The sequence below is a fragment of the Diabrotica undecimpunctata genome, chromosome 9 (assembly GCF_040954645.1).
Source record: "Diabrotica undecimpunctata isolate CICGRU chromosome 9, icDiaUnde3, whole genome shotgun sequence".
Lineage (NCBI taxonomy): Eukaryota > Metazoa > Arthropoda > Insecta > Coleoptera > Chrysomelidae > Diabrotica > Diabrotica undecimpunctata.
In genome coordinates, this window is record NC_092811.1 from 14,070,410 (window position 1) to 14,083,920 (window position 13,511).

General features: G+C 36.5%; 1 protein-coding gene across 5 annotated transcripts in view; it reads right to left on the bottom strand.

The window, feature by feature from the left end:
• Nos (Nitric oxide synthase) overlaps nt 1–13,511 on the bottom strand; it is a 588,325-nt gene that overhangs the window by 115,985 nt on the left and 458,829 nt on the right. For all 5 annotated transcript variants that reach the window (XM_072542783.1, XM_072542782.1, XM_072542784.1 and 2 more), the window contains one exon: nt 8,189–8,280. In XM_072542783.1, the coding sequence (XP_072398884.1) occupies nt 8,189–8,280 (92 nt within the window). The remainder of the gene's footprint in view (nt 1–8,188; nt 8,281–13,511) is intronic.

The window sequence follows — 13,511 nt, forward strand, 5'->3', positions numbered from 1 at the left end:
AATCAGAAAAGGCAGAAGGGGCGACTATTCCGTCAATCTTCTTCTTCTAGTGCCGACTAATGAAGGTTGCTTTTCTTAAAAGTGTCTGTGTATTCAACATTGTTCAGTCGCGAATGTTTTCAGCCAGGTTATTTGTCGTCTATTAGGACCCCTTTTTCCTTCGATTTTACCCATTATTATCAGCTACAAAAACTCGTACTTCTCATTTCTAAGTATGTGCCCCAAATATGATGTCTTTCTTCTTTTAATGGTGGTCAAAAGTTCTCTGGATTTAGATTTTTAGTAGATCAGTTCAATAGGAGTGAAATAAAACCCTCTTCGCGGTTTTAAATTTTACTACTATTTTTTTAATGACATACTACTGAATATATGGCTAAAAACACTTAACTAGACTTGTTAGATAAGACGACTTTAAAATATTAACCTTACATAAAGAAGTAATATCGTTATATGTAGACCAATCATATTATTAAATTCTACTCCTAAAGTCCTAAAAAACTCGAGAAAGGAATAACAATCATTATTATCCCAATAGGTGTAGATAATTTGCTAGACCCACGTGGTTTGTCTCGTAATCGGCCAATTCATGTAATTAATCGAGACGAAGCCCCCTAATTGCCTTTTGCCGCATTTCGTCGCATTCTCAGATATCAGTAAACCGTAGATACAGTGGCTAAGACGTGAATATAATAGATCAGCAGAAACCGAAAAGGTCCATTTAAGATCATTTCAGTAACTTTTTTCGCTTTCTAACGATATTCTAACCTTGTCGAAAGTGTAATCTTCACATTGATGACACTTTAATGTTACTCCTTGATCTTGAAAAGTAGCAAAGGATAATGAAAGTTGCTTTGCTGAACAAAAAAATCGCAAGCAATAGAATTAAATGTGACAGCGATTAACCAATCTTTAATAATTGTTATATTATATCATACTTAAACATTTATATATGGCATTAATCTTAAGTTCCATATTCGCAGATTCTGTTAACAAAAAATTTATTTTTTTCTTAACAGTTGGTGGTTAAATATTAATACAAGGAATGTTATACAAATGTTACATTTAGTATTAGTAATGTTAATATATTAAAATATGCATCTACCAAAAAACTTGTTTTAAATTTCTGAATTAATTGACCACTGTTTGTCGATTTATACTTGTTTCAGCGAATGCACCATTTTATTTAAGAAAGCTTTATGGTACAAAAATGTACTATAATTATAATAGTTTTCCTACACTCACACTCACACTCAAATATCACAGTATTACAGTATCAGATACAGCCTAGTATTCTCTGGAGAAAAAAAGGTGGACTCGTATAACTGCTGGTTAGTGACCTCATCCACCAAGGATTGGATTTATAAGCAAACCTGTAGCACAGAAAGGTAGTTTCCTAGGAAATCCTATCTAAAAAAAGTACGAATAACCATCATCAAGAAGCCCAGTATGTAAAAAGGGTAAACATGAATAATAAAGAATCTCGATTTGACCAAATATTAATTTACCTATCAGCTGCAGTAAAAATAAAGTTTCATGCCAGAGATGTGGAAGGAGATGGTAGTTTGTTTTGCCTACTACCTTTTGAAGTCGCCACAACCCTCTCTAACAACTGCGCCGACAGAAATGATGAGGTACAGTAAGTAATCTCCCTTATGCCACTTTGCTACAGTATCTCTGTAGAATCGATTTAAAAAATTTAAAATGAGGTTCGGTAAGTAAGGAGATTTTCAGACTCAGAAAAGCTCATATAGAAACCCTTAAGCTGTGGACTGAAAACTTTTGCGGGAGGAGCTCAGCTACAACCTTCTTCCAAGAAAAGCAAATTATAGTACAATTAGCTAACAACATATGGCTTCCACAAAAAAACTCATCTTGAGTTCGGATTTTCTACCTTTCCCTGGTCTAGGTGGAAAGACAGCGCAAGCTGACGTAGGATCTTTTTAATAGGACCAAAAATATCGGCCACTGAGGATTATTTTTAGGTAGCGTTGAGGAAGAATAAGTTCTGATTAAGAAATCCAAAAGTTATTCTTCAAGAACCTATTGTTATGGCGTAAAATACACGTCCGTTGCATCTAGGCTTTATTATGCTCCTTCCATAGATCCAACTCCCGCCAATGTTTTGGCCAATCAGTCTCATTTTTCTTTTGAACGTTTTTTGACTGGTTAATAGATAACAGAGTGATAAGGACAAATATATTTATCAGATTGTAAAGTCTTGCGAGTGTGTAAAAATTCTACATAAACATTATCTGACTATAGTGACACCTATAATGACATACGCTATCATTATGCGGTGGCCTCAGAATAAAATAATTTCAGCCAAGCCCCAGTAGCTGATTGCGTTGGTATTTTAGGATCCATGAGGATTAACCCCACAGCAGCCCTTGAGGTCTTGTTTATTCTACTAGCTTAACACCTTATTGTACAGCATGAAGTCATGATAGCGGCCTACTGACTCTGACCAATATTTGGGAGTGGTAATTATGACATTGACAAACAGGCTGCGAAGTACTGTCCTGTAATTTTGATGGTATATGGTGCAGGATCTGGCCCTTTACTTTGAGAGTATGCTCACTCTCTTGGTTCATTTTCTTGATCGTGATGAGAGGGTGAAAGTAGAACCAGTACTTCTCCTTCAGAGTGATCTCATCTGGTTTACAAATCGTTTCTGGATGCGTATGTGGACGAGCGCTGGAGTATATGGAAGTAGGAATGGACTTAAGTCCATGCATCTTAGTTCCTATGCATCAATATTTTAGACAGATCTTTGTAATCTTAGTTTTTGCTCAGGAGATAGTTAATATGACTTTCTTTGGATCTCTTTTGGCTTCGACTCCAAACTAAGCTTTAAGCTGATTTTGAATTCAGCTACTACTAAGGTAATATGGGTATCGAAAAGTAGAACTAAACAAACATATGTTTTTGCAAAATAAGGCTCGTCCTCTCTAATCACAGATTGGAGTTATTCTAAAATTCAGTAGGGATTTTCGTAAAGAGAATTCATTTAAATTTTTTCCAACAATACATCGAATCCGTCCAACTGAATTGTAAACCTTCTCATTTTTAATGCCTCAACTATTCCATTTTAAAAGTTTAAAGCGTTAAAACTAAAAGAAAAAAAACTTTGCTCTATAAATCTCTTAAATCCTATTAGTGTATCGCTATCACCGGTTTTATCGAAACAATTCTTGTACAGAAAATCTTTGGAGTGATACTTCAGCTGATACCTCCTATAAATTTTATTTGTGCGAAAACGTAATGCGGCTGGGGATTTTTTGCAGTTGAAACAAGTTAACGGGTGTATTTTTCAAACAACTCTTCGCTCAATGCCAGTTTCGTTAATGCGGGTATATAAAAATATTTAATCAACGTTGCGTTTAAAATGCAAAGTCGCTGTAAAGTGTAGTTTCACCTAAATTTTTTCCAAAATTACTACAAATGCAGTGAATTTTCAATAGTAAACTTTCAAACTGTAAGTAATATAAGGATGTTTAAAAATATCAGCATAATGAAATGTTAAATTAATGATGAATTAACTAGTAAATCAGTTTTTTCGATGGACTAAAATAAAAATGCGTCATAAGTTATGGAAATACGTCTTCTACTCATAATCCGTAGTAGGTTTTATTAAGGTTAAAAAAAGAATGAGCTACTAGTTGCGCTGTTTACAAACTTTTGCAGTATTCAGACCCTCAATAAACTAAGGCTAAAATGCATAGTGTATATAAAGTAATGTCTAATTCTTCTTCTTCCTTCATTGGCGAATTAATACCTCTATGGAAGGGTGTCACTTCATCTTTTGCGCAATAGTTCGATACTTCTTCTGCCGATTGATGACTGATCTCTTGCTATTTTGACGACACGGGTCTCCTCCATTCTGCTTATGTGGTTATTCCATTCTTTTTTTTCTATTTTGTGTCCATTGGTGTAGAGTTGTGTTATAGAAGTAGCACCTTTTATCGGAACGACCACATCGAGCGTCATAGACGGGAGATGGTTCTTGATAACTGGTCCTCATAAGACAACTAACTCTCACTTATGGCTCCACGTGCCACACCCCGGGCAACTGCATTGGTCTGCAGGCTAAACTAAGTGAGGGTAGCCAGATATGGCGACAATTCCACCGAGCGATTGCCGGTATAAGCAATCCCCCACTTACCTACCAACGGCTTCGGGCGGATGAGTGGGTAAGTGGTAGGGCACTCTTTTGTCCTGAGACAGAGAAATCTGTCTCGAAGGCGGATGAATCAAGGAATGGTCAACGGCGTAAGGATACAGAAGGCAACGGGAAACCACTGTATTAATGATCTTTAAGATTCCCTAGTATAATCATGATGGCAAATGTTACATCAATCACTCATGTTACTGATCATGGACCTCGGAACCCAAGATCCGGCAGGAGAGGAAAACCACAGACAGACCATAGGGCCCCTCAGGTCGTGAACCAGCGAAATCCCTGTGTAAGTAATGTCAATCGCCTTAAGATGTTAAGAATAGCGACGTGGAATGTAAGAAGCCTCTTTGCAGTAGGTAAATTAACTAATGTAGCCCTTGAAATGGAAAACCTTAAAATTGATGTCCTAGGTATAAGTGATGTACAGTGGCCAGGATCAGGAAAATGCACGAATAATAGTGGAACACTTTATTATTCAGGCACCATCAGTTCAACTCATCGTTACGGTGTCGCTGTCTTGGTATCAAAGAAAATCAGTAACTGTGTAACAAGCTTTACTCCCTTCTCTGATAGAATAATGGCACTACAACTTCAGTCAAATAAACAAATTATAAATATTATACAAGTATATGCTCCTACGGCTGATAAAGATGATGATGAAATTGAAAGTTTCTACTACGATCTGGAACAAATTCTAAAATCAATGAAGAAACATCACACTACAGTAGTAATGGGCGATTTTAATGCCAAAATTGGACATGGATGTGTGGACGGTTATGTGGGTGACTATGGATTAGGAAAACGAAACGAACGAGGAGACCGTATGGTACAATTTTGTCAAGCGGAGGAGTTAGTAGTTGCTAACACTCTTTTCAAGTTACCTAACAGACGACTGTACACATGGAAATCTCCGAGTGACACCAAAGGTAGAGTAGTCAGAAATCAAATTGACTTTGTCCTTGTTAGACAAAGATTCCGCAACTCTATACTCTCAGCTAAAACCTACCCAGGAGCAGATATAGGCTCGGATCACAATCCTGTAGTAGTCACATTAAGAATAAAACTAAAGATCATTCAAAAACACATACAGAAACAAATTGACGTGAGAAGACTGAGTGAACAACATATAAAAGAGAAAACAATAGTGAACATCAAAGAAAATTTACAAAATATAGAGAAACTGAATAGAAATACTGATAACATAGACCAAAAATGGGAGAATATTAAACATGCCGTAATGCTAGCAGGGAGAGAAAATTTAACACCGAAAGAAAGGAAACATAAAGAATGGATGAATGAGGAAATACTACAGTTGATGTGTGAAAGAAGGGTACACAAAACAAATAATCCGATAAGATACAAAGAAACAGATAAACTGATAAAAAAGAAAATAAGAGAAGCTAGAGAAAGATGGCTAAGTGAGCAATGCCAGGAGTTGGAACAAATGGAGCAAAAATATGACTTTTTTAATGTACACAAAAAGATTAAAGAAATGACAGGAAGGAGAAGAACAACACAGACAGGACAGATCAAAGATACAGATGGTATACTCATAACAGATGCGTAGAACTGCTTAAACTTATGGACGATGAATCTATTAAAATACTCCTAGATCTATTTAACACATTATATAGAACTGGAATAATACCTAGGGAATGGCTCCGTTCGACCTTTATACTACTGCCAAAAAAGGCAAATACAAGGGAATGCAGCGAATATCGTACGTGAGCTTTGATAAGTCTCTAAAACTGTTCTCTAAAACTGTTCTTGAAAATAATCCATAATAGGATCTATAGGAAATTAGACGTAGACATCAGTAACACTCAGATGGGATTCAGAAAAGGGCTAGGTACAAGGGAGGCTCTGTTTGCAATGAACGTTCTCTCACAGAGATGCTTAGACATGAACCAAGAAATTTACACCTGCTTTATTGATTTCGAAAAGGCCTTTGACAAAGTACAACATGAACCACTAAGACAAATTCTAATAAAGAAAAATATAGACAGCCGAGATATTCGAATTATATGCAACCTATATTGGAATCAAACAGCAAATGTGAAGGTTGAGGGTAGGCTAACAGAAGAAATTCAAATCCGTCGAGGAGTCCGGCAGGGATGCATCTTGTCGCCACTTTTATTTAATCTGTATAGTGAAGCTATCTGTGAACAACCACTCGAGAAAGAAGATCTGATCTGGTCTGATAATAAATGGTGAGACGATCAACAATATAAGGTATGCTGACGATACGGTTCTCCTAACGGGAACGCTAGTAGAATTACAACATCTCGTTCAAAGTCTCAATATATACTGTAACAGTTACGGCTTGAAAATTAATTTGAAAAAAACTAAATTTATGGTAATCACGAAATCAAAGAACATCAGAGCTAATCTTGTAATAGACAATACAACGATTGAGCGTGTGTCCTGTTATAAATATCTAGGTGCTTGGATCACAGACAATACTGATCAAACAAAAGAGATTATATGTAGAATAGAAATCGCTAGATCAGTCTTTAATAGAATGCGCAAACTCTTTTGCAATCGTGATATCAATATAAAGTTACGAATACGAATGCTGCGGTGTTAGGTCTTTTCTACCCTGTTGTATGGAGTAGAGGCTTGGACACTAAAACAGTTGACCACAAAAAACATCGAAGCTTTCGAGATGTGGTGCTATAGGCGCATTCTTAGAATATCATGGATGGACCGCGTCACTAACACGCAAGTACTCCAAACTTTAGACAAAAGATGCGAAATTCTAAATGAGATAAAAACTAGAAAGATGGAATACTTGGGGCACATTGTGAGAGGTGAAAAGTACGAACTTTTAAGAAATATCATGCAGGGCAAAATTAAGGGCAAAAGAAGTGTGGGAAGAAGAAAAATATCGTGGCTTCGTAATCTACGTGAATGGTTCGGGTGTAGTTCGATTGAACTTTTTAGGCGCGCTGCTAACAAAGTCGCAGTGGCCATGATGATTTCCAATCTCCGCTAGGAGTGACACGAGAAGAAGAAGAAGTCCATTGGTATATACACTGTACATTATATTTTCTTACAATGTCTTCACGTCTCTTTCGATCTCTTAGCGTATTTCCTGTAATTCTTTTCAGTACTTTCATCTCTGTCGTTTCCAGTAGCCTTTGTGTTGTGGCTGTGTCAAGTCTTGTTTCTGGGTCGTATATGTCTCACACTGGCTTTATAAATTCTTGACTTCATCTCAGAGTTAATGTGTTTGGTTCGCCATATAGTGTTATTAAGGCATCCTGCCAGTCTATTTGTTTCTGTACTTGATCTCTTACTTCAATGTAAAGAAAAACGAGAGGCCTACATGAAGTAAAAAACATCAAATACTCCAGAATCCCGAGACACCTATAGAAGAATACGAAATGAAACAAAGCAGTTGGTAAGAAGAACAAAAAATGAGCACTGTAAATAGTTTACAAAAAGGATCGAAAGCGACTTCTACGGTACATAAAAACAAATATCTAGATTTATAAGAAACCAACGAAAAGAAATGGAAGAATCAAAGGAATACAATAACATACCAGCAAACGAATGGGAAAGATACCTGACGGAACTTTTTAAAGGAAATGAAAATAATAATCAATAAAATAACGTACCTGAATTAAGACACGAAAAATCTCCAATTTAAGATTTGCTGATGACACTACACTTATAGCAACAAATGAGCATGAAACATTTAATGAGTTGAGTACAAAAGCAATAAAGTTGGTCTGAAAATCAATAAAGCTAAGAAAAAAATAATGGTGGTCGACAGATTCCACACTATTCAGCTGACTAACATGTTACAGGAATACCAGATAGTAGACAGTTTTGACTATCTCGAGTCTAGCATAACTAACGATGGTAACTGTGAAGCAGAAATTCGGAGACGTATGGTGTGGCAAAAAATGCGATGAGTCGCCTAAATAAAGTTTGTAAAGACAGATCTATCTCTCAAAATATCAAGATGAGAGTTGTGAATACCACTAGTAATGAATTATGACTTACCTAATGTTTCCTTTGTTTGTGCTGTACTTAATATGATTGCAGATGGCCTCGAACATACCGCTGGTAGTGGTAACATAACGGCAATCGAAAACCTGAAAAAAAGAATAAAACTAAAGTTACCCAATTTTAAAGATAATATCGATTTTGTAATTTAAATAAAATAAATATTTTATTATCATTGTTTTTGCAGTCGAACCTGCATCCATATACCGTTTCTGTTATACACACGAACGTGATTTAAACACAAAAAATAATTTATAGGTATCGGAAGATATATCATGTTCTCGCCCATAAAAGATATTCTAAATATTTGAAACTTATATCCTTTTTGCTTTAGGTATTGAAAAGTAAATTTAGGATTCCTTGAATCTAGTCATCTGAAATAATTTTATTAAGTACCTACAACATATTAGCTATAATATCACTTCGCGCAAGAACATATCATCCTCAGTCTTATTTTTCCAATGTTTCATTTTTGTATCTGCCAATATTATTTGTCCACCTCTAAACCACCGAAGAATATACTTAGCTCTAGTACATGCCACATCTATAGCCTCAAATATAAACAAACCTCTCTTCTGTAATACTTTTAATAACAAATATATCAATTTTTACAATAATAAGACCCGTGTCACCAAACCTTACTACGAGAGAATCCGATTATATAGTTCTAACCTGAACATTAAATTCCCAAAAGTATTTCAAACGAATTCCAATCACTATCTACCTTGAACTGTCAAACAGTCCAAAGTCATTACGACGTTAAGTATATATAATAAACATGAAACTAGTCCCATTGTTTTTAAAGTCACAATAAATTCAATCCTTGATTAACAATACAATAACTGGATTAAAATTTATACAGATTCATCTAAATGAACTTGGCGTTGGAGCTGCAGTGATAACCTCAAACGACCCTTTTCAATTTAAACTTCCTCTAAACTCCAGCATCTATACATGTCATCATCATCATTGGTTCCACAACCCATGATGGGTCTTGACTTGCTCAAGGATAAGTCTCCATACTCTCCTATTCTTCGCCTTGGCTTTCCAGTTTCGTACTCCCAACATTCTCAAGTCTTCCTCCACTTAATCCTTAAATCGTGCTCTGGGTCTGACTCTCCTTCTTACTCTATCTATTCTTTGGTTATAAATATGTTTTTGCGGCTCCATATCATTCATTCTCTCTATGTGACCTAACCACCGCAGCAGGTTTATTTTGATGGACCTAATAATATCAGGTTTGTCATACAGGCCATAAAGTTCGAAATTATAGCGTCTACGCCATAATCCGTCCTCCTGTACTCCTCCATAGATATGCCGGAGGATTTTACGTTCAAAACAACTTTCTTCATCGCTCTTTGTCATCATCCATGTTTCCAACGCGTAGGTGAGGATGGGCTTGATAAGAGTTCTGTATATCACTAGTTTCGTTCTTTTTGTAACTAGGCTTGTTGTTAAAATTTTTTTAATCCATAATAGGCTCTATTTGCCAGATATATTTGTCGGTTAATTTCTGCACTTAATGCATTATTCTAATTAATTTGTGAGTCTAGGTATATAAACTCTCTTACTCCTTCGAAAGTATATATTCCCATTTTTAGATCTTCGGGTTGTGCTACTTGGATATAATTTGATACTTTCATATACTTCGTCTTACTAGTGTTAACCTTTAGTCTCATTCTTTTTGTTGCTGCTTCAAGCGCCTTGAATGATTCGACCACGTCCGCCTTTCTTCTTGCAATAATATCGATGTCATCGGCGTACGCAAGTAATTGTAAGCTGCGATTAAAAATAGTTCCTTTAGTGGTTATTCCAGACTTTCTTATCGCTTTCAATAGTGCAATATTAAATAGAAGGCATGATAGGCTGTTTCCTTGTCTAAGTCCTATCTGAGACTGGAACGTTCTGGAAACTCCGTTCTGCACTCTAACTTTACACTCGACTCTTGAGAGGGTCGCTTTTTCCAATTTTACTACGTGTACTGGTATGCTGAATTCTATCATGGCCTTGTACAGTGCGTTTCTTTCAACACTATCATAGGCACATATTAACAAACAGGTGATGAGTATATTGGAAACCATCAAGACACGAAAGCTGCAATACCTGGGGCATGTTATGCGTAATGAGAGATACAACCTACTTCAATTGATTATACAAGGGAAAATCCAGGGCAAGAGAAGTGTAGGAAGAAGAAGAATCTCATGGTTGCGTAACTTGAGGGAATGGTACGGATGCACATCTATTGAACTATTCAGAGCAGCAGCATCTAAGTTCAGAATAGCCATGATGATTGCCAACCTCCGTCGCGGAGATGGCACGTGAAGAAGAAGAAGAAGAAGATGAGTATCAATGCCATACTCATATGTTTTTTCCAGTGCTTGCCTTGAAAGGAATATATAATTTGATCGGTCGTTGATCTTTCTTTACGAAACCCACACTGATATTTACCTATTATGTCTTTACAATATGCCGACAGTCGGTCGTTAAGAATATATGCCAATATTTTGTATGTTACGTTTAGGAGGTTATTCCTCTGTAGTTGTCACATATTGTTTGATCTCCTTTCTTGTAGATAGGTACAATTATACCTACATTCCAGTCTTCTGGCAACTTAATTTGCTTCCAGATCAGTACTACCAGTCTACATATACAGTATGTCAGGTTTTTTTGCCATGCTTTAAAATGTCCTCGAGTTAGATTTCTGATTCGTGGAGCCCTGTCTCACCTCTTATATTAAGCCTTTTCCCGAAGTTTTCTGCCCATCTTTCTAGTATCTGGTCCTGATCACCAATAATCTCCCCTGTTTTATTTCTAACGATTGATAATCTAGGTTTGAAGTCTTTCTTGTTCTGGTTAATCCTCTTGTAGAAGACTTTTTTGATCTTTTCTGCTTGCATATATACATGTAAATACTAAAAATATCCAAACGTGTAAATATTAAAAACATCGCTTGTTGTCTGGTCCTTTTCGACTCTCTTAGCGCAGTCAAAGCTATGCAAAATGTATACCCTAAACACCACATTGAGAATATTATCAAAGCCCAACTAATGGAAGCTCAAGAAAATTTCAGAAGCATCCACTTCCTATGGATACCATCTCATATAAGTATAGAAGGGAATGAACAAGCAGATACTAGTGCGCGTAATGCTGGCATCAAAAAAAGATTGTCGGAGTGTCGCTAGCGATCTAAAAGTGTATTTCAAAACCAAGGTGTTAGGTGCGTGGAACCAGGAGTGGAATGGAATCATTCCACTTCTAAACTCAGAACCATTAAAAGTGACATTTCTTCATGGAAGTCAGAAGTAGAAGATCTTAAATTATTATTACAAGACTACGACTTGGACACTGTAGGTATAGTCACGCCTTCATCATGCAACTTCTTCTGTTCACTACTGGACATGGGTCTCTCCCATATTTCGCCACTCTTTACGGTTCTGTGCTTCTTGTTGCCATTTTTTGAAAATTCGTCTAATGTCGTCCATCCAGCGTGTTGGAGGTCGTCCTCTGCTGCGTTTGTCTTCTCGTGGGCGCCAGTCAATTAGTATTCTGGCCCATCTTGTGTCTTTCAGTCTCGCTATGTGACCTGCCTAATTCCATTTCAGCTTGGCTATACGTTTAACGACATCACTGATACCTGTTCTTTTCCTTAAGTCTCAATTCCGTATTTTGTCTTTTTTTGTCACGCCGAGAATTGATCTTTCCATGCCTTTGTGCCACTCGCATTTTTAGTGCTGTTGTTTTTATGAGCGTAAGAGTTTCTGCTCCGTATGTCAAAATAGAAAGAACGCATTGATCAAATGTATTTCGTTTCATAGCTATCGGGATGTTGCTCTTACAGATGCCTCTACTGAACCATACGCTGACCAAGCAAGTGTTATTCGTCGTTGAAATTCGCATGTCTGGTTGTCCTTACCTATTCTGATTTCATGACCAAGAGATATGTACTTTTCTGTCAATTCTACCACTTGATTTTGGATGATTAGGTGTACGCAGGGAACTAAATTTGTCATAAATTTGGTCTTACAGATGTTTATTTTTAGACCTATTGTTGAAGATACGTTTTCTAATTCTTCTACCATTTGTTGTGCTTCACCCAGATCTTCGGTAATAAATACTATGTCGTCGGCAAAACGCAGATCATTGAGCATTTCTCCATCTATTTTCATTCCTTTATTTTCCCACTTTAGCATTTTAAAGGCGTATTCGAGGACCGTTATAAATAATTTAGGTGAGAGAGTGTCGCCCTGTCTCACACCTCGCTTGATATGAATACTCACGCATATCTCTTCTCAAATAGTGAACCTCCAAAATGGGAAATATGCAATACAGTAGACAGTATAAAGCACTTCTTAATAGACTGTCCTAAATATATAAATCAAAGACATTCTTACAATTTTCCAAATAACCTGAAAGGATTACTTGACAAAAATTTTGTTCCGGACAATTTATTAGGTTACTTAAAATGTATAAACATGTTACACAAAATTTAACATATATATAAGCGGGGATCCTACAGATTCTGCCGCTTCCTGCATTTCGATCGCCATCTTTTTCTATCTCTCCAGGTGTCTTCATCAATGGCTCTGTCTTTCATGGTTTCCATAACACCTTGTATCCAAGACTTGGCTGGTCTTCCTCGTTTCCTTCTATTACTTGGATTGTATTCCATAGCTCTTTTTGGCCATCTGTTGTCGTCCATCCTCTGTACGTGTCCATACCATATTAACTGTCTAGTTTCTATTCTTTCAGAAGTTGTATGTGCTCTATCTGTTTTTCTTCTAATTTCAGAATTAGGTATACGTTCTACTCTTGATATACGGCAAGCTCTTCTTAGGTAGTCCATTTCAACCGTGTCAACTTTTTTCTTTCCTTTTACTGTCATTTGCCAACATTCTGCTCCATATGTAAGAATGGGCTCCACAATTACTTTGTAGATAGTCATTTTAGTTCTCATAGTAGCTTTGTTGGACCAAAGTATCGAATTCAGAATTTGAACACTCTTCCTGCCTTGTTGCACTCTATAGTCTATATCTCGTTCCGTTGTTCCTTTACTGCAGATAATACTTCCCAAATATTTGTATTCGTAGCACCTTTTCATTTGTCTAATTTCCAAATCCGGGTCTTCGTCTTCACTGCCTATTCGCATATATTCTGTTTTAGACATATTCATACTCATCCCCCATTTTTCGTATTCATCTTTGAGCTTTCTAAGCATATAATCTGCATCTTCTTCACAGCTTGCAATTAGTACTTGATCATCTGCAAAGAACAGCGTTGTCAGATAATGGTTGTTAAGCTTCAACCCCATTCCCGCACATTT